The 25,802-nt window shown below is 40.9% G+C and overlaps 1 protein-coding gene across 1 annotated transcript; it reads left to right on the top strand.

Moving 5' to 3' along the window:
* On the top strand, positions 1-25,536 carry LOC133441585 (solute carrier family 25 member 36-A). Its single transcript, XM_061719023.1, has 7 exons — positions 1-378; positions 4,164-4,328; positions 6,305-6,382; positions 17,031-17,131; positions 18,776-18,842; positions 22,117-22,406; positions 22,851-25,536. The coding sequence occupies exons 1-7, from the start codon at positions 338-340 to the stop codon at positions 23,042-23,044; spliced, it is 936 nt and encodes a 311-aa protein (XP_061575007.1). The 5' UTR covers positions 1-337; the 3' UTR covers positions 23,045-25,536.
* Positions 25,537-25,802: the final 266 nt, after the last annotated feature.

Below are 25,802 nucleotides of genomic sequence, written 5' to 3'. Positions count from 1 at the left end.
GATAAACATTGCAACCTGAGCCGCCGAGCTCAGTGTGGCCAAACAAGCGTGAGGAGCCGCGGACCCTCCAGTCAGTCCCCGCTGCAAAACCGGACTTACCCTGCCGTGATACAGACCCGCACCTGCTGAAGCACCGTCTCAGGGGACGAGAGTTTGAGTCATTTCCCCCCCGAGGACCTGCCGGCCCCGCCAGTAGCCGCCGCACGCAGCTGACCTCCAGCCCCAAACACGCTCTCCCGGAGGGGACGAGGCTCTCCTCGGTGTGCAGGGGCCGCCACCCCCACCCCCAGTACCGCCCCGTGTGGTGCCCGCGGACGGTGCCCGAATATGAGACACAATGAGCCAAAGAGACACCTTGGTTCATCTGTTTGCAGGAGGGTGAGTATCTGCTGCCGCGGGAGCGCGCAGGCTAGGCTAATGCTGCGTTCCATTTACCTCGGAACTCGGAACTCGGAACTGGGAATGGCATCATAGCCGAGTAATCAGCGTTCCAGTTACAAAGTCGGAAAACAAGTTTGTAGTTCGCATATACCACATGAAAAATGTAAATTACACTATAGCAGCATTTCCACATATATATACCGAACAATACTTGTATACGACTGATTTAGTGTGACCAAAACTAGACAGAAGTGCTACGAATTATTACAGAGCTCTCTTCTACTTACTGTTTACAGCCGGGGCAGCCATCTTGTAATGTTAACTCGGGGGTGGTGAAGCTTCTCCGAGTTTCCGAGTAGGAAATCCCACTTCGAGGGGCGTTCCAGTTGAAAATTCCGACTCGGAACTTGGAAATTCCGACTTCCGAGGACAAATGGAACGCGGCATAACTAGCGCCGCGGGAGCGCGCAGCGGCTAGGCTAACTTAGCTTAGGTCAACACTCGGGGCTTAACCATGGATCTTAACGCAGGTGTCCGGCGTGTGTGTGTGGGGCTGCGCGTTTTTACGGGTCCTTTTATTAGTTATACACGTGCAGGTTTAAGATTGTGGCCGGGACCATAATTCAGGCTTTACGTAAAGCCTGAATTATGGTTCCGCGTTAAATCGACGCCGTAGTTACGGCGTAGGCTCTGCGTACGGAGCGCGTCGCCGCGTACCTTACGGCGTATGCTCTGCGTCGATTTAACGCGGAACCATAAATCAGCTTTAACAGTTGACATTTCAATGACACTAAACCACATGAAAATGTGCGCTCTGCTCTGGCGGCTGCAGCGGGTTTCCTTTGAGTTTTACTCATGTTTTAATATAAAAAGCTCAGCTGCATTGAGTTTTTACAGTCCTTTCTTTTCTTTAATTGAGTATTCTTAGTATTGTTATTGTTAATTAATCTTATGTACATCAAAACAGGTGCCTGTAAAGGTCAAACGCAGTTTGGAAGCAACAGACGATTGTTTGCTTTGAATACCTGATGCAACATCAGAGCTGGGACATCCTGTGCACTCTAGGCTTTTCTGTTCACCCTGCCATTCAGTCGATCTATAAAAGTGTCTGTGTTTTGTTTTGATTTAAAGTCATAACAACTGTTCGTCTACAACTTTTATTAGACTTGAGATTTGCAAGTAAATAAAAAAAATCATGCTGACTCTACCTCGTAGGAATTAAGATATGAGGAAATTAAACTAGCAGTCTCATTATTACAACACATACAGCATTTAGCATTTTGCCTGTCTACACTAACATGAGGATTGGGGATTTGTATATTTTTGAACAAAACTTAGGATACTTTTAGTTATAAAAGGATATAAATACTGCGCATTTGTACCATTAAATGATTTCATGTAGTGATGCACCGAAATGAAAATTTGTGGCCGAAACCAAAAATAATAATAAACACTTGGCCGAATACCAAACAATACCGAACATGGTTCTTCGCAGTTTTTCATTTATTTTGCCAATTTTTTCACCATTTCATAAATCAAATAAATTTGATCTAGGCATGCTTTTCAAAGAAAAAAATCTTTTACAAAATTACAAGGTAGAAAATATTGATTGAACATAAAAACGGAACATTTTTTAATTTCCCAGCATTATGTTGTTTTGGTTCCACCTCCTGGTGAATGTTAGGTCAAATTCTTATCTTATGTGGTTACTTTTTGGTTGGCCAACGATTTATGTTTGTGGTGCGCAACCGGTACGGGAGCGGCCAGTCTATTTCCTTATATTACAACGCCGTTATTAATTGTTCGGTTTTTTTCCCACTTAATCCACCGAACACCGTTTTTTTTGCCATTTTCGGCCGAACAATTTCGGTTACCGAACAATCGGTGCATCACTAATTACATGTGTTGTTGGTTGCCTCAACTCAGATTAAAGATATAAGAAGAGATAATACATGTTCTGCATGTTACGAACAAAACTCAAACCTAAACTTATCCACGCATGCTCTGACAGTTCTAGTATTTGATATTTCCTGAGGTACATACTCTGACGGCATCTTCGTTTGTTATTTGAACTCTGTTAAAGGCTGTTTTCACAGGACTTTGGTACAGATTGAAAATTAACCCTAACTGAGATAACTGCTCCTGCTTTTGATATCTAACATTGTGGCCCCACCCAGTCCAGTGTCGACCTACTAGGACAACCTGCTAGTCCCACGAGGCTCATTATAGGTGTGTTTACATTTGTGGGGATTCAGGGTAAACCCGCCAGACAGGAACCTCTAACAGGGTCTGGTGTCTTCTCAGCCCCTTCAGCTGGCATGTCGCCATTTCACTGTAGCACCAAACCAGAACCGTTGACCGGACACATATCACACCTAACCACGAGGTGGTGATGCTGCACATTTTTCGCAAACAGCCAGCAGCATGAAAGGAGATGAAAAAGAAGAATGTAGCAAAAGTAGAAAGAGAAGAAGAAACGCGTAACAAGGGGGATGTCACTTGTGTTTTTGTTGGCATAATAAGCCAACAAAGCCCAAACAGACTTGTTGGCCCATCTATGGTTTTTCAAATTTTTTCCAACTTCATCAAATCTACTCGCAGCAAAATGTTTCTGGTCCAACAGGTTGAGTTGTGTTCACATCTTAATCTTAGAGTGCTGAACATAATTTAAAACTCTTGATTAGCAGAAGCCCCATCAGAAGGCTCCTGTTGGCCAACGTCAGTATCTCTCCTACTACAGAAAGGTACTTTTTGGCCCTGGAAAGGTTCCTGAAGCCCACTTTTTCAGGGCCGTTCCTGGTTATGGAGACATGCGTCAACAATCCGGCCCTGAAAAAGATCTCCTCGGAACTCCTGCTAGTGGCCTTACGTTGCTCAAGTCGATGGTGCTTTTGTGCTGCATTTGGCATCTGAGCTCCTGACCACTGTAGAGTTCTTGTGCCGGTTCTGCTTGTATTATTTATCACACGTGCAGGTTAGTTTTAAAGAGAAGTATATTCTGGGCTCATGCCACCCCAGGTACCTTTTTAGATGATGACGGGGTACCCTGTCTATAGGATAGTCATATTGTCCCATGTTTGTTTTACCTTACCTATGCTGATCAGAAGTTGAGTATTTACTTATTTATTTTTATTTTCAATATATGTATAACCTTGTTAAAAGTTTAAACCTCATCTGTTTAGATAAACTACTGTTGATTCAGGAAAAAAATGTGTAACTTAGAAAAGTGTGTAATTATCATCATTACATTATAACTAAGCAAATTAAAAATTGGAACCTTTTATTTTTCTACCCACTCAAAAGACTGAGGTTTGCTTTTCTTGTCCGGGAAATCTCTTTCTAAATGGTTTTGTAAATAATGTATTTGGTTTTTAGTGTACTGTTGATTACTTTTGAGATCCAGCCAGAGCTTGTTGTGCTACTGTTCTCATGCCTTCAAAAGTTTTTAAAATTGTTAAGAGGATTGTTTTATAAAAAAATGGCATGAATCTACTCAGAATCTAGTGCGACACTGAACAATAGCTTGCTGTTATTCCCCTCTAAACACAAAGAATTCCTGACTGTCTCTCTGCTCCCAGACTGTGCTATTTTCCTGTCTACATGCCAGGGATCTGCAGGATTCCATCAGCCATGCCGTTGCCTAATTCACTTATACAATGCACGACACGCCCTTTTATTTATTTAGTTTTTAAATGGACATAATGTCAATCTTGTTTCGTCAACTAAGACCCAAATGTGGTTTTCTACCTTAACATCACCTTTTTCCTCTCTCTTTGTGCCAGATGTGGGGGAACGGTGGGCGCTATATTGACGTGTCCTCTGGAAGTCGTGAAGACTCGTCTCCAGTCGTCCACCATCACCTTCTATGTATCTGAGGTTCAGCTCAGTACTGTGAATGGGGCCAGTGTGGCCCGCATGTCCCCACCGGGCCCCCTACATTGTCTCAAGTGGGTACCTGACTACCGTTTTGGTGTGAGATATATACATAGTGTGTATTTTGCATATATCGTAACATAATATTGTCCTTGCTTTTGAAGTAGGGCCTATCACCATTAATTAAGCTCAAGGAAAGTAAGTTGAGCAGGCGGTGCGCGTGGCCTTGGGTTCAGGCTCAGCCAGAGTTGAGGGTCTTTACTCGGTCTGCACCAGCCCGGGGCTGTAGAGTTGCCATTGTTCTGCTGGCAATGACAGACTCCCTGAAATCCAATTGTAAAACTTCACCGGAGCGCCCAGCAGTCCTTTTTAGGAGAGAGAGAAATAACATGTCCTTTTGTCTTCTTTTAATTTTCAAGATTTTCTTAGACTGATGAACTATCATGATCAGTGTTGGGGTAGTTACTCAAAAAAAGTAATCCATTACATATTACTAGTTACTTTAAAAAAAAGTAATCCCTTACACTACTTAGTTACTGGTTGCTGAAAGTAACTAGTTATATTACTAGTTATATTACTTTTGGATTACTCCGCAATATCACCTGAGCTGCTCCATAACTCCATTGCCAATGAACAACATGTACAGGACTGTCTCAGAAAATTTGAATATTGTGATTTTCTGTAATGCAATTACAAAAACAAAAATGTCATACATTCTGGATTAATTAAAAATCAACTGAAATATTGCAAGCCTTTTATTATTTTAATATTGCTGATCATGGTTTACAACTTAAGAAAACTCAAATATCCTATCTAAAAAAATGTGAATATTCTGGGAATCTTAATCTTAAACTGTAAGCCATAATCATCAATTATAAAATAATATAAAGGCTTGCAATATTTCAGTTGATTTGTAATGAATCCAGAATGTATGACATTTTAGTTTTTTTTAATTTGCCTAAAAGAAAATAAAGAACTTTATCACAATATTCTAATTTTCTGAGACAGTCCTGTAGTTGGAACTTTATTACTGCAGTGCCCAGATCAGCACCAGAAGTCCCGTCAAATCCCGTAAAATCCCGTAAGATCACGTTAAAGGCTGATTTATGGTTCTGCGTTACACCAACGCAGAACTTACGGCGTAGGGTATGCGGCGACACGCACCGTACGGTGTGTGTCGCCGCATACCCTACGCCGTAGGCACTGTGTCGATTTAACGCGGAACCATAAATCAGCCTCAAGTCAGACAAGTGTTGCAGCGCAACGCGTGAAGACGCATGAAAGGCAAGTTTAATTTTCTTTTCTGTTCTCCCATTCTACATGTAGTTGAAAAGCTTAAAGTAACATAACGTATTTTTTCTTGTCTTAGAGTAACTATAACGGGATTACCCAAATTACAACTGTAACGCGTTACATTACTGCGTTACTGGCGAATGTAATCTCGTTACAGTAACGCGTTACACCCAACACTGATCATGATTCACTGTATCATTTACTATCTTATGTTAGAGGGGCTCTAGGCTGAATCTCACTGTGTGCTTAGAAAGCAACTTACACGTGTACAAAAACACTGCAGCACAACACAATGTGTGGATCCATTTCCTGCTTCTGTCAAGTCTTACTGAGAAATCTTTACTTGTATGTCATGTGTCTTCTTGACCTTGTAGTGCCAAATACAGCTGACTTGTACTGTAATGTTCACCCAAATGTTTTTGTATTCTTGTTTTAGGGATTTGAATATAGCCCAACACTCCCCCGATATTTTTAGAAACAACAATTCTCCATATTGACACCAGACCTTGGGCCTTGATACGGGCCTATTATAGTTTAAATTGATTACGTGGCTGATAAGACAACCTTTTAGTCACAGAGAAAAAGTTTCAGCTTTAAAAAAAAAAAAAGAACTGAATTGCTCAAAAAGTCAAAGACTTAAATCTTAACTCTAAATGTCTTTTATTATAAGATGGACAATTACATCTGACAGATGTATGCACTCTGCAGCACTGATGTGGTGCTAGACTCATGTACTTTTTGTGTATTTTGTATTCAGGTTAATATTGGAGAAGGAGGGACCCCGCTCTCTTTTCAGGGGCTTGGGGCCAAACTTGGTGGGCGTGGCTCCTTCCAGGTAAGCTTTCTCTCACTCTCATAGTCAACCTTTTCTTGGGAATTTAAAGGACCTGGACTATAAAGTAAAAGACTGTGATGCTACTAAACATTCTTCTTTGTCAATGTTATTAATGTTTGGTAATCCTTTGAAAAGATTAAATAACATCCCCGGCTTTTCAACATCTCTTTTTTTCCCATTAAAGCAGTGATGCCATGTAAGGAAATTTACATTTAAAGGTTTATGGTTTTAATATTTGGTACTTTTATTAAGGACTCAGGCAATTAAAGATTTGGACAAAAACCTAAAAGTAAATAAACAAATAAATAAATCTTTGATGTTTTTATAGCAGTTTGTTCTCTGATTTGAAAGGTAGTAAATTTGCTATTGGTGTATTGTTGACCTCAAAAGTTATCAAGAAAATAATGTCTTACAAAAAAATCGCCTGATATGGTGAAACTTCCAAAAACCGAGGGGGAAAATTACCGGAAAGGAGAAAAAAAGAAGTCCATAATGAGTTAAAAAGGTTCGTTACAAACTATGTTGGCATGTACATTTTAGTCACGTTCTGGTCGTAGCTTGAGCCGGTCGTCCTACTGGACTCCCTTTTTCCCCAATATATATATATATATACATATATACATACATGCATGCATGCATGCATGCATACATGCATGCAAGCATGTTGGGGCAATCGATTTACCAACCAGAGCAAGTCTGAGCAGCACTATCGGTGGCTGTACGCCTGCTTTCACCTCGTTAGCACTGAGCTGTTCCAGTTTAGCTCTCAGGGCTGGAGTGTATTTGCAGTTACCAGCGCGCATGTGTACGCATCATGGCTGCCACAATTATTATTCTAGGCTTCAAATTGTGGAGATCAGCACCGCCCCACTCCGACCCGATTAACTAGATTTGAACAGGAGAAAATAAAAAATGATTATGAAAAAAAAAAACAATAAGTACAGTAGGACAAGTTGTGATTCGCTGCTCTTCTTACGGTGCTGCTGCATCCTGACTCCGCCCGTGGAGCAGGTGTGTTTTTTCGAGAGAAGAACATAGTTATGGGCAGTTGTTGTCGCTCTTTTTTTCTTCTGGGCAAAAAGATTCTTATAAACCGACATGCCACCATCTATCCATCATATTTGAGAACTGTAATGAACGATTCATCAAAGGTTCACATTCTTGAGCTGCTCGCTGAAGCTCATTGGCCATTCTAAGCAGTTGCTAAGCGACCAACTTTATTGACATACAGGAAGTGAAGAAGCGGGGTGACTGTTTAGGCCAGGGGTGTCGGACTCCAGTCCTCGAGGGCCGGTGTCCCTGCAGATTTTAGATGTTTCCCTGCTTCATTGCACCATGATACAAGTGACTGTGTCTTTGACAGAATTGTGCAGCCCTGGATGACAAGCTGGTGACGATGATTAATTAGAATCAGGTGTGTTAAAGCAGTGAAACATCTAAAACATGCAGTACACCGGCCCTTCTGGGATTCAGTTTGACACATGTGGTTTAGACAATCAGAATGCAGAACACAATGCAAATCCGTGAAGCAGTGAGACTGTGAAAAGTGAACCGCGTTATCGCGAGGGATTACTGTGGTGTCTGTGGTTCATGTCGTCTATGTCCCGCATCGGTAAAGCTTGAGAAACAGACAACGATCCAAATGGCAAATTGCGTCTCTGATACACTCTGCAGTGATCGCAACAAAACCAGTTCAACCAGTTTAATCCAGACTAGGGATGTCCCGATACCATTTTTTTCACACTGAGTACGAGTATTTTAATTTGTGTACTCGCCGATACAGAGTACCGATCCAATACTTCTACCACAAAAATAACTAGGCTAAAAATGCAATGAAAAATGCAATGGAAGACAGGTTTTATTTGCAACAGAAATTCAATTTCAAACAAAACTCGGCAAGCGGGGCTTTCCTCTGCGCTTTAGTCCCTTCGCAGGTACATCAACTGAGCATGTGTGGTGCTTCACCTGAAGCCGTCCGTGTGAAACAACTTAAACAATCAAATATAATTTAAAAAACAGGCTAAATGAAATGATGTTACACACTCTTGTACAGTAGATGCCGGTATGCACCTTAAAGTTGGTTGCGATCCGCCAATAAAACAGAAGAAGAAGAAGAAGAACATAAACAATCCCATTCTTACAGTCCGGTTATATAGAGTGGTGCCCGTGAGTGAGACTGGCAGTGCTGTTTCAGAGAATATAGAGACAATTAATGCACCGGGACGTCAGCAATGTGGACACATTTCAAAATAAGGGACGACGACAGAAGCAAGGCAGACTGCGGGCTGTCGGCGCGGCTAACCGGAATGTAACAATGGGATTGTTTATGTTGTACTGTGAGTTACGTGGAGTGTTTAATAAAGTTCCCTGTGAGTAAGGGTAATACTCAACCGTCCCCCTAGCGGCGCTAACCAGTAACTACAACAACAATGAAGTATCGGTGCGTGGTATCGGAGAATTTTTGCAAGTACGAGTATGAGTATATGAGAGCAGTATCGGCCCCGATACCAGTATCGGTATCGGGGCATCCCTAATCCAGACATGAAAACTAGTTGTGAGAATTTTACTGAAAATTTGTTTGTAGCGTGTTTGAACATTTTAATTTACACCGTTCTCTTTGTGGGATCCTTTTAGAGGAATAAAAAAAAGTTGAGAATTTCTAATCAGTCTCCTCCAACAAGCAATTATTTTTGCTGGGAGGCGAAGCAATAACTCCCGACCCATATTGTCCCCCGAGCTGAAGTAGACATTTGGAATTAATTTAGTGTTTATCATGTAGTTCACTTTCTAGTTTTGTGGTTCTACTTCTTACAAGTTTTATTTTGCTCAATACATTTCAATTTAAAAAACGATAACTTCCCTTTCCAACAGTTTGCTCGTTGTATATTTTTTGTCTGTACTTTCTCAACTCAGGTTGCACTCTGCCCCCAAGTGGAGGCCGCCGGTATCACACTTACAGGTGGTGCAGTACTGAACCAAGAAACGTACACGAACAGATGCGATCGCTCGGGCAAGCTGCACACCCTAACCATCTTTAGTTTTTCTGGTGGCAGCAAGTTAAAAAAAACAACAAATTAGAACTGTGGGACATCTAGGTTTTTGTCCAGTTGAATGTTATTCAGTGATGTAGTCTTTATTTTATTGTAATGTCAATTACAGTGCGCTGCTCCCGAGGCTTTCACTGAGACAAATGAGGCAACGTGACTGGTTTTTATTTACTTCTGAGGCCGTTTAGGGCATGTCTCCAGCCAGGTGTAGGTACAAGTCCCGCTCATCATATCGGCTCCTCTTCAGAGTCCCCAAAATCCACTCAGAACCTGGTAAAAAAGCTTTTTCCCATGCTGCACCTTTGTTACAGAGTCATCTGCAAAATTTACCCCGGCGTCAGCACTTCATTTCCCCCAACAAATGTAAAACTTTACTGACAAACTGTTAAACTGAAGGGATCAAACTGCTATTATTAAACCATTCTTGAATTTATTTTATGACGTCTTAATAGTATTCTCTTAAGTTTTTTAATGTTTTACTTTTGTATTGGAGCACCTAAATTATGTTATGACATCTTAATCGTATGCAAGTATTTTTTATTGTTTTGCGGTCTGTACCGAAGTGCCTTTTGGCCAGGCTCACTTGAAATAGAGATTTTATCTGTAGGGAGTTCCTGGTAAAATGAAAATGTACTGACAGTTTGCTGAGAACAGAACTGGACCTCAACTATTGGATTCATTGATGTTTATTACCGCTCACAGCTGTGGCTTTCCCATCAGTGCCGCTCAGATCTGGACCTCGTGGATGCCTGCCACTCGCTTAACTTTTCTTTTTATGTTGCACTAAAAAAAGTGCATGTCAGCAGGTTTTAGCTGTTTTTTTTATCAGAGGAAGAGCATTCTAAATCTAAACCACTCTGGAAATGTAACAGCTGTTTCAGTTCGTAGTACAACACAGCATGCACAACTGATATTTTGTTTCTGAAATGCTTGTTGGAAAAAAAACACACGTTGGGATGATTAGATGGTGTAAAAAAAAAGAAAAATACCCATTCTTACATTAACTTGACATTCATCCGACATTATGAACCCCTTTGTGTAGTTTTTTTTTTTTGTCCTATCAACTTAATTTCTGAATAGGTCCACACTGTCCCTGTAGTAGTAGTAGTAGTAGTAGTAATAATAATAATTTAAAAAAATAATTCACCTTGAAAGCAGCAAATGTTGCTCTAAAACCTCACGGGAAACATTTCATCATTAATGCAGCCACCAAAGATGTGTAAATGGCTTTGCTGGGAGCCCTGATACAAGCCCATACCATCACACTGTTGCGCTTGTTACTGATGATGATCTGGATGGTCATTTTCTCTCGTTCTGAACTGTCATTTAAGTATCTTCTTAAAATAGATCTGTTGCTTCCTGCAGACTTGCTGTGGCTACATCAGGCCAAGTCTCTGCATAGCTTTTGTCGTGATATTTTTGTGCCTTTTATAACCGTTTAGTGTTTACAGATTGTAATGACGTTGACGGTTTGTTTTTCCTCCCAATTCCACAAAATAGTTGCGGTACATGACATGTATGACATTCTCTTGTTTAATGTCATAGGGATTAATCATTAAATCAGCTTTAGATTTAGATTCCCGTCATAAGAAATGTGTATTTCTGCACCACTGGTACCAGAAATAATGACCTGTTGCACATCTGTCCACTTCACCACTCACCCATACACCAGAGCTTCAGGCAGAGAGCATCTGCTGTTTTTCTTTACTGCAGGCCCAGTTGTCCACACCCCCGCCATAATGACAAGGACAGAAGTGAATTGTACATCTTTATGCAATCTGATGAGCAGTAAAGATAGTTGACGGCCAATCACAACGCAGCCAGCGTCATGCTCTCTCCTTCAGGGTGCTTAAAGATAATCAGCTCAAAAGCGGAGCTCCACACCCTTCACTGTGGTTCATTTCAATAATAATAATGATAATAATAGATTAAAGATATATAAGACTCTCTAATGTCAGCTAATTGATGGTCAAATAAACACTTTCTATGAAAGAGCTCAGTGTTGATGATTAGCTACTTGTTTTTAATGTCCAGTCCCTGCTGAGCGTTCTCTGGCCCTGATGGCATCTCTGGTGTCTGGTCGGTACTGATGTCGAGGCACATGGAGGCATGACTAGAATGTGGCCTCTGAAGTAAACAGCTCAAATAACAGAGTGTTAAAGTCTCTGGACACCTCTCCTCTCTAGAGATTTGTGGGCTTGCACTTTTTTTGTTTTGTTCTTTTTTGTTTCTTGTTTGTGTGTGACAGCTCACATCAGTAAGTGATAGTTTTGGAGGGCTGGGGGTATAAAACATCTCTCGGCAGTATTGTTATAATTCTTCTTGTTGTTCTTGGTGTGGGTGGCCTTTTTTGTTTCCTGTCTTTGACTTGTTATTCTCTTCTGTAAGGCCTTCTAATTTGACTGTTCTGAAAACCAAAGCTTGTTCTGGCGTGTCTCCCCTCGTCCTACATAAAGATTCACATGCTGTGAAATGATCCCTTGTCGTGCACATGCATCGCAGTAATGCAAAATCCAAAGTTCGTATGTGTCGATGTGAGGGATGGTAGTTCTCACCGAAGCTATATCAGTAATTTAAGGCCAATCAGAACCGTCCAAGAAAGTTCGCCATCAATACACATGCGTAGAAAAAACCCAGTCAAATAATTATAAGGTTTTGAGCCTGTTCGTTCATTCTGGATCATTTATCATTCTGTTCTGCCTTTGCATATCGTGAATCCTTCACAACAAACACTGGTGTTAACAGGAAGGTTTCTATCCAGTAACATTCAGAAAATATTTCATTTCTCATATGAAGGTGCTATTCTTTCTGTAAAGCCAGAAGTATGAAGGATTATACTTATAGGCATTGACCGTGTCTGGTCCTGGTCTGTATTTTTCAAATAGACTTTTAGAACTTTTCATCTTTCCAAGATTTCTCGGTTAAAAATGCATTTTGGTGGATGTCCAACTCTGACAGTAGGATGTGAGCACCTTTTTATTCCTTATTGTTTTTTGAAGCTGAATGTAATCAAGGCTATGAATGCCAATGTGTCCTCATCACATCTTTATTTAAAGCAAGCTAGAAGCTGTTTTAATTTCCGCTGTAGCGCTGTTAATATGCCACTTTATTAAGTTTTAATATTTTTTCAGGCGTAAAAGTAACCGTTAAGATCCCCAACCTGGGCTCAGTTTATCCAAATAACGCCTGTTAAGAAATTTGCTCCGAAAATTTCGGGATGAAAACAGCCTGCCAGCTCGGGAGCTGATTTATGGTTCCGCGTTAAATCGGCACGATTTATGGGTATTTTAGGGTATGGCGTCGCGTCGCTGCGTAACCTACGCCGTAAAAAAGTGAAAGTGAAAAAGACTTCGCAACAACGGGCAAGCGAGTGATTATGTACATTCACTGAGTGAATATTATGAAAGTAAAATATATATTTCTCGCTATAAATGTAATCAAAACGCATTTTTATGCAGAAACTAACTCAAAATATTGATTTTTATTCACTAAAAAATAAGAAATGGCTGCCATGTTTTTTTTTTTTTTTTGATTCAGTCTGCAAATGATGACGTAAAGCATTCTGGGAAATTTTTCTAGCCCTCGGTCAGCTAGTGAGCATCTGAAAACCCTCCCTCTGTAGGGGTAGATTCATATCCACTAGCCCTCGTTTTCCCCACTCCCCCTAGATGAAAAGAGGAATTGGGACACCACTACCCTCATGGGAACGCGCAAAATGTAGGGGTAGTGCTGAAAAGTAGGGGTAGTGGGTGTATTGGGACTGGGCCTTAAGATACTTGACCTTTTTTGAGATCAGTTTCAAACCATAATTAAAATCTGCTGCGCTCTGGAACATGTCACGTCACTGTTTTCGATTTTGTTTTTACCAGGGTTTTCTTTGCCATTCATGTTATCCATTGCTTCAATTTGCCATAAATGTTCCTCTTGTGGCCACATTTTCACCAGGTTTTTGTTTTCCTGGATTGAAAGTGAGAACATGCTGTAAAGTTGTTTTTATTTAAATTAAGGTTTAATGAAATGATTGTTACACTGTTTGAAATGGGTATACCGTATTTTTTTTTGAAAATAGCTTTACACACTACACTTTGTTCAGTGTAGTTATTTTTAATATGACTATAAGATTGAGAAAAACATTGGCGTTCTGAAATGGCCACATGGTTGCTTGGTAACAAAGAAGCATTAGGGACTCGAGGTCATTAAAGTCCATTCATGCTCACGGCTTCCTCAGTAGTTTCTGCACCGGCTCTGTGAAAACAGGACAACGACAGCAGGAGCGCGGCGGACGTTGCCACACTCCTCTCGGTTATAATGGAGGAGCAAAGTAGCCGTTAATGGTCCCGTGCTGCCGCTGCTAATGCTGCAGCCGGCAGCTGCCGGAGCTGAGCATATGTGAAGTGTTTAGTTTGAGTCTTGCTTGACTGAATGTTGATGCTGCAGTGTGGAGGGCAAGAGGCCTCCGGGGTTGTGACGTCGTTTTAAAGATGAATGCACAAACACTTTGATTTTATGTGAGGGATGAGCATCATTAGCAATGTGACCAGGTATGCAAATATTTGTACACATGAGCCACAACTGTGCTGTTGCTAAGAAATGACAAAAGCAGCACTATCCCTCATTTACACACAAGTGTGGGCATTGTTTTAATTAAGGAAAAAAAAATAATAACGGAAAATAAATTGGGTGCTTCCTTTACTTAACAGTGTATTTACTGACAAACTTATCTGCAGACACTGTTAGTTTTGCTCCTGGCTATTAATATTAAAATTTCATTAAACTGAGCCTAACATTAGGGCAGGGCTCCAGACTGCGACCAAATGCTCGCATTTTGCGACCAAAATTTGAGTATGTGCGACTGAATTTCATGTCCACTCGCACACGTGCGACCAGTAAATTTGCCAGTGTTACATCAACGCCGTAGGCTCTGCGTTGGTGTAACGCGGAACCATAAATCAGCCGTTAGACTATCCAATTAAATCATGTTGGACATTAAACTGACACTGTTGTAAACCAATAAATCTAGCCAGAGCCTTGGTATTATCCAATCAGAACCAGAGGAGGGCGGGTTCGCCCCCGTCCCTCAGGTAAGACCGACTTGTCAGAGACTGGGGGACCAGTAGTCACGTCATTTAATTCACATATGTGCGTGGTGTGAAACTATCAAACAATGAACACGGCGTCAAAGAGCAGCGGTAGCGTTAACAAAGCGCTGGTTTTTAAAACTCGAACTAAATTAAGTTTTCTTTTGAAAAAATGCTGAAAAAAGGGTAAGAGCCGGGGACACTGCGCTTCTTTCCCCCGCCCGCCCCCGCTGCCCTCGTGAAGAAAACAAACATGTGGAAGCGGCCGCCTGAGAAACCAGCGCAGAAAATACAGAACCAAAGTTTACTCCGTACAGACGGCGGGCTGAGCAGCACTGTTAATGCTGGAAATTACTTGCTGTTTGAGCCTGCGTTAATGCTGCGTTAACGTCCGCTCACACAGACAACCAGCTGCGTTAAGAAACAGACCCCGCTCTCGCGCTCCACGTGAGGAGAGCGCGTCGTACTGTAATACAAAATTATGATTATTACACCTACAGACGTCGCCGTTAAAGTACATGATCTTTTTTCGCATGTATCTTTTCGTGTCCAGTCAACTGTGTGCGGGCAAAACTTGCAGATTGAATCGCCAGGCACGTTACACACAGACAAGGACACACTCATACACATATACACACTCATACACACCCCCACCCGTGCAAAACCAGTGTTCAGTGTTTTGGATATTTCAGCTTAAATTTCAAAATGTTATATAAGTTCAATGAAGTTCATAGCTTGTTTGGTTTCTTCTGTTATTGGACACACAGTTTGTCATGACATACCTGAAAAATCCCTGATGCTTCAGGGCAAGCTGTGTGTCTGGTGACAGAATAAATTAGACAGGCTAAAATTATTTGTTTACTGCATGAGCTGTTGATATTTCCTTCTTTTTTGCACTTTAAATGGATATTGAAAGACCCATTTGAGTTATTTATTTTTTAGTTATTTCACAATAATTATTGTGAAATTATTATTTCACTAGTTGTTTTACAGTCGTATAATTCAGGCAACAGCTCAAAAAACATTTTTAATAACACTAACCCACATTAATATCGGATCGGATCGAATCAAATGGTGATAGACCAGAAACAGAAAACAGAAGGGCTAATACAGCATTTAACTTTTTTACTTGAAACCTTTGGGAAACGACCGCACAGCAAAAAAGGGGCCATTCTTAAAGTGTGCTGCAGCGCATAGATGGAGGGGGAATATGAACTGGCCTGAAAAAATTTTTTCAGTCAAAAATATTTTTTTTGCTTTAATCCCTGAATTCATTAATCTATTATGAAATACGTATTACTAATACACTGAAATGTAGTAGAAATGTAAAAATTTGGTTAGCGTGTCGATAAACGATGTGCGCTCCTAAAATTTCTGATTGTGCCCCTAAAAATTTTCAGTTAGGGGCTACTGTGCTCCTAGTGAAAAAAGTTAGTCTGGAGCCCTGCATTAGGGGCAGTTTTAATTGCTAATTTTTTATTGATAAGCTGTACAGCTACCGAAGGCAGTAACTGAGACAAAATAGCAAAGACAGAACATGCCACGTGACTTGTTTCACGCCACCCAGGTACAGTGGTGGACAGTAACGGAGTAAATTTACTTGAGTACTGTACTTAAGTACATATCCAGAGGATTTGTACTTTACTTGAGTATTAGATTTCTTTGGTACTTATTACTCTTACTTGAATACATTTCCAAGACACATATTTTTACTTTTACTCGAGTAAATTTCTAGGAAGGCTGAAAAGTACTCGTTACTTTCAGGTCTGCTCTTTTTTCTTCTTCCCTAAAATCCTATTGGACACAAGCTGTTTTTGTCAAAGGAGGAGACCTATCACAGTGCACGCTCTCCACTGGGATGTACGTAAAGCGGAAATACGTCAAGCCTCCTCAAAACGATACCGCCAAAGTAGCCTGCGTTTGTCAAGACAGAGCCGCAACAAGTCAAGACATAGCAGAGACAAAGCAGAGATGTAGTTTTTTGTAAAGCAGTGGTCTTTGAGGGACATCCAGACTTAGTTGGATGGTGCAGGTTTCAGTTCATGATTGTTAATAAACTCTGCATCATCTGCTGTCCTCTTATGATCCCGTTCATTTGATTAGTTTTTGGTGTTTCTGCAGGTTTTATATAACATTGTGGTTCTAAAAGCAGCACATCAGTGCAGCTGGTTTCAAAGAGTTAATTTTCAGAAACAAGAGTTAAAAGATCCTTAAATTAATTTAGAAAAAATATAGTAATTTACTGATGTGGAAAATAAGAAATGTACTCTTACTCTTACTCTTACTTAAAGTAAATTTAAAAGCATTTACTTTTGGATACTTAAGTACCTTTAAAAGCAAGTACTTTTCTACTCTTACTCGAGTAATATTTTGACTGAGCTACTTTTACTTGTAACGGAGTACATTTTGACCAGTAGTATTTGTACTCTTACTCAAGTACTGGGGTTGAGTACTCTGTCCACCTCTGCCCAGGTATAACGGTGCCGGAGCTGATTATTTATTGATTTGATTTTCTCCCAACAGAGCGATCTACTTTGCTGCTTACTCCACTGCCAAAGAGAAACTAAACGGCGTGTTAGAACCAGACTCCACACAAGTCCATATGGTGTCGGCTGGAATGGCAGGTAACCATAGACCGGGGAGCAGACTGACATGCACCCCTGTGTGCTGCCATAGGTCAAATGCTTTAACAAAGTGTGTGTGTGTGTGTGTGGGCTTTTTTGTTTTTTTGTTGTCTTTTCTTTCAGTACATGGACCTTGTCTGGTTCAGAGCTGGTACGCTGTCACGTGATATGGTGTTATGAGCTCAGGCTTAAGTAACGTTGGAGGTGTTTTGCTGCTGTCGACCTTTTCTCCATATTGAAAAGTGGTAGAACTAGTTTGTAGATTTATGATGACCTACATACAGCAATGACTGACAACCTATAGACGCAGTATATTCAGAAACATGCTTGTCCTGTCCTGTTTTTTATCACCTTTTCCCCAAAGGCACTTTATTTTATCGGCCTTGGAACCGATTTGATTAAAAGTCACACATTTAATGACAGTTTTGTTGTCTGTAACACTACTTAAAAGTGAAAACCCAGTACGATATGGGCCGTCGGACAGAGCGCTGCTGAACCGCTGGACTCTGCTAGTGTGTTCACGGTTCAAGGCAGCGCCACCTTTTTTAGCACGCCATGACTTAGGGCTTTCAACAGCTCAGTCAAGGTCAGTATTTGTCAGTAGATCTCCGTACAGTCACAGTCGGCGTTATTCTTTAGTGTACGTTGCCAGAGGGGAAGTGACAGGTGATGAGGGGTTGGCATTCTCACAGGTAATCTCATCTGCACACACAGCAGAGCTCACTGCTGTCTCCTGCAACGGCCTCCGAGCCTTGTAGTGTCGCTTGCATTTGTGATCCTTAACCAAAATGTATGTAGTTTTATGCTATTGAGGATATTTGTCACTTTTATACAAGATATTAGGAATGCAAACTCCAGGAATTAATAATAAGAAAGTTTTTTTGGTGTCCATTTAATAGCAAAGCTGGAAATGGAAGTAACTAAAGGTGATGAGTGTTGTACTTGGTCAACGAGGTGCATTTTAGTCGTTCTGCCACTTATGCACCTCAGATCTATTCTTGAACATCCTTTTTATTTTTATTTTCCTCCCTTTCTTTTTTGGTAATAGTTGATGGTGTTTCCCTCCTTGTTTTGGGGTGTGAGGCCTGATCATTTGATAATTTCACATGCACTTGTTAATCTGGGTGGATAAACTCCTGTGGAATAATGTTGGGAATGGGGAGTTCAATGGTTGCATGCCGGTCATTTTGCTACACACAAGCCTGTGTCTGTTTTAGGCTTTTATAGCTCTCCTCTCGCGAGGGCATGAGACCCCCACACCACCAGGGGTCTCTAGCTTCATCTGTGAGGAGTTACTGGGGTCAGCGTGAGTACTCTCCACAGATCTCTGCTTCTTTTATACCTGGTTCTTCTCTTTCAGCTTCCATATTTCTGTCATCTTCTCCTCTTGTGAGGTTTATCATCAGGTCGTTAGATTAGATTTACTGTATCCAGTTTTTTGCAAATTATGTTTTCTCCTATTTGCTCAATTTTCATTGCCTTTGTAAATTGAAATGTTTCATCAAAAAATGTTTTAACCTTTTCTGTTGCCAACATAGACACATCTTAATAAAAGCCTATTATCACCAGTGACAGCTCGAAACATAGCTCATCGCTGCGTTTCTGTTGGAGATGTGTAATCCTGTTGTTTTTCCTTCTCCTCAGGTTTCACAGCCATCACAGCAACAAATCCCATATGGCTTATAAAGACGCGTCTGCAGCTGGATGCAAGGTAAACATGACACTGTGGTGTCACATATGTGTATAAACATCTGGTCTGTGGTTGAACCTCCCGCCCCGTCCTTCATGCTCAGCCGCTTTAGGAGGCCCAGATTTGAAGGTTTTAGACGTTGTATGTTTTTGCATACTCTCATTGGGTGATGGACATCAGCATCGCTCCATTCCCCAGGAAAAAATATGAAATAATACATGTCACACTAGTATAGTCTACACAAGGAAAAGGTTTTTCTAACTTTGGTGGCTTCTATGTTTATGCAATTACTCCAAAATGACAACTATACTAAAGACAAACAGCCCTACCGTGACACAAACACCAGTATTATTATTATTATCTAAATAAGACCATACTCTTGATTAATATTCGTGGTGGGTTTTAGAATATTTGACATTGTAAAGAGCATTGTCTGTTATTATGGCGCTTTGAGACTAGTACCTACTCGACTTGCCTTGCTCGTTTCTTTTCAATCCCAGATCAGAAGTAGGTGGGTTGGAGCGAAGCTGCTGTGACGGATTTGATTGTGTGATTTAAACGAAGAAGACAACACTAAAGATGTAGAACCTGGAGGAGATGATAGATGTGCTGCTGGGTCTGTGGCTTGTGTTCAATATCAAGTTAAAAAATGAGAGTGAGAGAAGCTTCAAGCGGCGGCGCTTTTTTTTTTTGTTTATTTGTCTCGGCGCTGCTGAAAAGTCAGCTGGAGCCGCGAGCAGCTATAAGAGACAGAGCTCCTGGTAGATCTGGTCGTTCCTTATCGCCCGTCTAGATCCCTTTTTAATTCTCTCCTCAGCACCAGGTTTATGAACATCTGCACCTCAGAGTTGGATCATGAAACAAACTTTTGCGTTGCCATTGCCTGTCGAATAAAATGAACAAGAAGCCGCGAGTCAGCAGAATAATGGTTACAGAAAAAGTATCTGCTTGGCACGCCTTTACCCGCCTTAGCCCGTAGTGGAAAAGCGCAAGACGGGGGCGTGGCGGGTATAAGCGAGCTGAGGTGGTACTAGTGGAAAAGGGCCATTAGAACCCCAGCAGAGTTACAGAAAAAGTATCTACTCGGCACAGTTGGACCCCTAGTGGGAAAGCGCAAAGGCAAGTCGAGTCGGGCTGAGTAGGTACTAGTGTAAAAGTGCCATTAGTGATGTGCAGGCTGGAATCTTGTTACAAAAATAAACTTTGTAGCCTCTTCTGCCTCTTCCAGCCATAATTGTGGCAATTACGGTACAAATATAAGAAATATAAATAATATAAAAAAGGTCACCTTAACCTTTTTTATATTATTTACATTTCTTATATTTCTTATTGTTTGCACTACTGTTACTGTTATTTGTCTTGCACTGGAGAGGTGATGCTGCTTCAAATCTCACTGTACCCATGTACACTGACAATAAAGTATTCTGATTCTGATTCTGAAAGTGTGACATGATTCCAGCTTTCACCTATATCCACCCCATATAGTGGGATGATCTGATATTTTTAGATGTAAACTTATAGAAATGAATCAACATGAAGCTTCACACAGAGACTTATAAAAAACACGCGTTCTTGTGCGTTTTGGGACACGTCGCTGCATCACGCAGTAAAAAACCTTTAATCTTTCATCAATGTCAAAGCCTTTCTGACGGCACAAAACCTTTAGGGCGTCAACAAAAAGCTCCGGTTACGTCTTGCCGTTAAGTTGACTGTTACCATGGCAACTTAAAACATAGGCCAATACGCCATCATCCGTTTTTTGTCACTTCTCAAAATGTGACGTGTAGCCACTGAAATCTAACTCTTGAGAGTCTGCTCAGATGTTTTAAAAGCAATATTAAAATGTGAAGTGTTTAATAAAATGCGAGGACTTGATGTCATTTCCGGGATCAACGTCAGACTTCACTCTTCCAGCAGGAATACACGGAACTAAATACAGATGTCAGAATTACTGCAGGTCCAGAGGTCATTTTAGTCCAGTGCAAATCTTACATAAGCAGTATCCTAATTGTCTTAATCACCTTTCCTGGCAGGTATGCAGAAATGAACATAAAAGCTGTTCCAGCGCTCCCTGCAGGACTTACTGCAAAATCACTAGAGTTCATCGGTGTCATGACAAATATGGCTTTTAATATTTTTCTAATTTAGTGAAAAAATTTGACTTCTTTTGACTTTGCTGTTGATAATTTGAGGTTAAGCTTCTCATTTTTAGTGTCATTTAACTGTGTTTTGTACATTGTGATAGGCAAGGCAAGTTTATTTGTATAGCACAATTCAACACAAGGTAATTCAAAGTGCTTTACACAATTAAACAGTAAATAACAAATAAAATGAAAAAGAGGTAAAATAATGAATAGCACAAGTTGTTAAAAAGTAAGGGCAGTAGAGTACAGCAGGTACACATCTCATTCTTAAAATGGCAAGAATTACGTTTCTATACGGTCGAAACGTACAAAGACCGGGTCAAATACAGTATTACAAAAGTAATCTGTAACAATTCGTGCAGTGAATTAAACCAATTTGACAATTCTATGCCACGATGCCTGTTTCCAGGTCTTATTTCACACAACTGACGAGAATTACGTTTCTCTACGGTCAAAACGTGCAAAGACCAGGTGAAATACAGTATTTGTATTACGGTGAATTAAACCAATTTGACAATTCTACGTCACAATGCCTGCATTCAGGGCTTACCCATAACTTTGCGCGGTGTTCAAAAAAAAAAAGTATTTAATTTAAGAGTATGCTTAAATAACAAATAAAATAAAATTCTAAGAAAAGAGGTAAAATAATAAAAAGCACAAGTTGTTAAAAAGTAAGAGCAATAGAGTATTATATTGCGATCAAGGCATTAACATGACTTCAACAGTAGTGCGACAATGACCGGCACACTGATATCTTGGTCTAATCGTTTACTGCGATTAAGGCCTTGTTTGCATTAAGGCTGAAGATTGTTTGATAGTTTCTTTTACAAGTACTGTCTTAACCTGGTTGTCAGTTTGTTTGTTTTTCCTGGTAAAGACACTGAATGATTGAAAGCATTTGAATAATAATGTAACTGGCCATCTTTCAATTGAAAGACACTTTCTCCCGATAGGAAATGTACATGATCTCATGTGTAATGTGCGTTATCTTGAGCCACTCGTCCATTGTTGTTTTTCCTCTTTTATAATAGAAGTACCTTACAGTGGCCCACTAATCTGAGCATGGAAACATCCCAAACCATGCAGGGCAGTGGGTCCTGAGTACCTGCATGAAGAGATTGTAATACGTGTTTGTCTCCATCTTTCCCCAGGAATCGAGGGGAGCAGAGGATGAATGCGTTTCAGTGTGTGCGGCGAGTGTACCAAGCAGATGGCTTGCGAGGCTTCTACAGGGGAATGTCGGCGTCTTACGCTGGTATCTCAGAGACTGTGATCCACTTTGTGATCTATGAAAATATTAAACGGCGCCTCTTGGAGTACAAGGCACCGCAGAACATGGATGAGGAGGAGGAAGTGTCAAAAGATGCTTCAGACTTCGTCGGGATGATGCTCGCTGCTGCAACCTCCAAAACTTGTGCCACATCTATTGCTTATCCTCATGGTTGGTACCTGCTATCAGCTGGAAGCTGTTCTTGTTCGGTTCCTTTGTGCTTATTTATTTTTTTATTTTTGTCTGCATATATATTAATGTTTAATACCATGTTGGTAAAAACCTATGGCAGATATATATATATATATATATATATATATCTATATCTATGTATATATATATGTGTGTGTGTGTGTGTGTGTGTGTGTGTGTGTATATATATATATATATATATATATATATATAAATAAATAATGCATTTTTAATATATCATATATTTATTAATTATATATATATACATTTTTTTTTTCTTTTACTTTGTCTGCATATATATTAATGGTTAATACCATGTTGGTAAAAACCTGATTTTTTTTTTTTTTTTTTTTTTTTTTTCTTTTTCCTTTTCTCTCCTTCTTTGTGCTTATTTCTAACTGTCCCGTTTGTTCTTGACTCCAGAGGTGATCCGCACCAGGCTACGAGAAGAGGGCACCAAGTACCGGTCCTTCTTCCAGACTCTAACAACTGTGCCCAAAGAGGAGGGCTACCGCGCTCTGTACCGGGGCCTCACGACTCACCTGATACGTCAGATTCCCAACACCGCCATCATGATGTGCACCTACGAGTTGGTGGTCTACCTCCTGAACGGTTAACCCCCGCCCCCCACACTCAAACAACCTGCAACCCCGTTCAGAAATGGATTGAAAACCAGAGCCACCTGCACGCCAGCTAACAACCCGTTCGCCAGCAAAGGACAAAGACGGCACCGCAGTGACTCCAGTGTTTTGTTTAAGAATTAGAGGTTTGTCTGTAACAGAAGGGTGTGCCGCCAAGGCGAGGTTAAAAGATTCTCAAATTGATTTGGAGGAGGAGGAGTGGTTGCCCTGTTTCCAGTTTCATTGGATCCCTTCATTTCTCCTTTTTGGACATAAATGCGTCTGTGCTTAGCTCGGTTACAGTAAACTCTTGCCTCCAACATAACTGTCAGTGAAGAGAATTAAAGTAATTCCACGTCTCAAATCTCTGAACAGATGGGTACTTCTTCAACAGCCGGCTGTGGTGTCGTCCTGATGATCATGTTTAAAACATACCTAAAGTAGCACAGTATCCCCGCATCCCCACACCGTGTAAAGCCCAGAGAAAAAACATGTAGGAGTCAGTAGCTCCGTATGCCGTGGCGGGATTGATGGTCTGGATTCAGCAAGACCGAGTGGGGAATCAGTACTTGAGCCTTGTCTAAGCAGGATAAACAGAAAAACCAGCTTTGGGAGAGTTAAAAGACGATGTGCCTTGTGTGAAAAGATCCCACGGACCAGAATGCACAGCAGCTGCGAGCAGATGCGCGGGGCCCCCTGCCCACCTGTAACAATCAGGAGAGCAGAAACGACAAGGACACACGCAGCCAAATGTTCTCACCATCTCCGATAACGCAGCAGTTTTTACATACATGAACGTACGTGCATCTCCACCCCATGTGGGAGGTTCCAGGGGTTTAGAAATGAATCGATTAAAAGCAGAACATTATCCAGTTCTCCAACTGCTGGAGTGTAAAAAAGCAAGAGGGGGGGCTTTCTGACAGGAAGGAATTAAACATTTGCCCGTGTTGTGTGTGTGTGTAAAATAAATATTAACAAATTTTAACAAAACAGGCTTTCGATAAATATATATATATATATATGAAGATAATATATTACCTAGGTAACCTGATTGTGTTGTAGTCTCAGCCCACTTTTGGCAAAACGCTAACATGTAGTGCGTTTCCTCTGGAGAAGAAGAGGTCATCTGGTACCTGGAACTCAGACAAGGTTTTGTTCCCAAAGCCCTTTTTTAATCCTCTTCCTCCACAAGGTTCATCTCATTTTCTTGTTTTGGGTTGTTTTGTTGTTGTTTCCCCCCCCCCTCAGATGGTGAATCTGGGCTTGTACACCAGGCAAGGACAATCCTCTTGAGTTTACACTGATAAACTGGTAACCGGTTCAGCAAGAAAGTGAAGAAACGAACCAGAAACGTGTACATTAACGCACAGTCATTGCATACAGGCACGCACAGGGAATTAAAAAAAATCATTTTCATTCTTCAGTTAAGGAGAAGAAAAACCAGAAGGTTAGAAAATTGAATATTTTTAGTTTACTGTGGCATGATGTCCAGTGATTTGTCGGAGGAGGAGAAAGATATTTACCGTCTGCTTTGAAAACACTTTTTAACAAGTTGCGTCGCCTTTCCGATCGGCGCAAACTGCAGTGACAGTGTTTTACCTGTTGTTTTGTTTATTTATCGTCATTACATGTCCCAGAAATGTGCATTTTCTCATAAGCTTCAGAGTTGAAGAGCACAGCTTAGCCGGCAACACAAACCATCCGATAGGCAGGCATCGATAACTTTTCCAAAGAATGCTCTGCTTGGTGGGTGAGAGCATTTTTGACCTAATGAGCTCACTTCCTTTGCAGAAACGCCCAGTGTGTGGCTCTCAACTCTTAGATGAAACTACTGACACGATGCTCAACATGAAGGCAGTTTTAATTCAGTTTTACTGCACAAATAAAGGATGCTAGCTCGGGCTCTGCATTCAAATTGTATTAACTGCTTGTGTACTCCGTCACATGGAAGGATGTCCTCACCCAGATAATAACATATGCAAGCAGAGTGAAACAAAATGTTATTGTGCCTGTTAATGCAGTCACTTTTGATTTTCCCTCGTTGTATTCCCGCCATGACACCGGGTCCTGTGACGATAATATCACCCGGGCGGGTTGGGTCAGACTGAACTGACCCGTGTAATCATCTCTTTATTGGTAAGAGTGTGTGTGTCAGGATTTGTTCTTCATGCTGTCCTTTTTATCCTTTCACATCCACACAGCTGCGGTGTGTGGCGGTGAGCATGTGTGTATTTGTGTGTGAGGTCATTCAGTTGTTTGTGTAAGAAACCGTAGGAGTATATATGCACTCAGTTGAACACCTGTGAACTGTGTTTCTTTTTCTTCTTTTTTAACTCATTTTAAACAAATTGTTGCCTTTTCCTGCTTCCCTTTGCATACCGCCCCCCTCAAATGTCAGTAATGAGCCGACTGTGGGTGTGGCTCACTCTATGCATTCTCTCATACTTGTTTTTGTAAATGAAAATGTCAATAAAATGAAAGATGTGCAAGTAGATTCTGGCCTCTTTTTTTTTTTACTTAATGTGTCTGCGAAAAAAATGAAATGGAGATGGTGTTTTTCCTCTTTATTCGCATTTATGGGGGCAGGAACTACCACAAAGGCCTCCACTTTGGTGCAGTTGCCTTGTAACTGTAAGTAGCTGCTTTAATACCTGAATTCTCTGTAGCTTAGATCAAAATGAAGTCCTTGTCTTGGGTTGATCCTGTACTGTAAGTAGGTGCTTGTTGGAGCAGCGAGGGGCTACAGCCATCTTCC

The sequence above is a fragment of the Cololabis saira genome, chromosome 4 (genome assembly GCF_033807715.1).
Source record: "Cololabis saira isolate AMF1-May2022 chromosome 4, fColSai1.1, whole genome shotgun sequence".
Lineage (NCBI taxonomy): Eukaryota > Metazoa > Chordata > Actinopteri > Beloniformes > Belonidae > Cololabis > Cololabis saira.
Note: the sequence above shows the minus strand (reverse complement) of the source record. Positions and strands in the feature narration are given on the sequence as shown.

What these genes read in the sequence shown, in the direction of transcription:
- LOC133441585 (XM_061719023.1), top strand. Translation starts at nt 338, where the DNA reads ATGAGCCAAAGAGACACCTTGGTTCATCTGTTTGCAGGAGG. An exon ending in GTTCATCTGTTTGCAGGAGG is followed by an intron (nt 379 to 4,163) that starts GTGAGTATCTGC and finishes TCTTTGTGCCAG; the next exon opens with ATGTGGGGGAACGGTGGGCG. An exon ending in GGCCCCCTACATTGTCTCAA is followed by an intron (nt 4,329 to 6,304) that starts GTGGGTACCTGA and finishes TTTTGTATTCAG; the next exon opens with GTTAATATTGGAGAAGGAGG.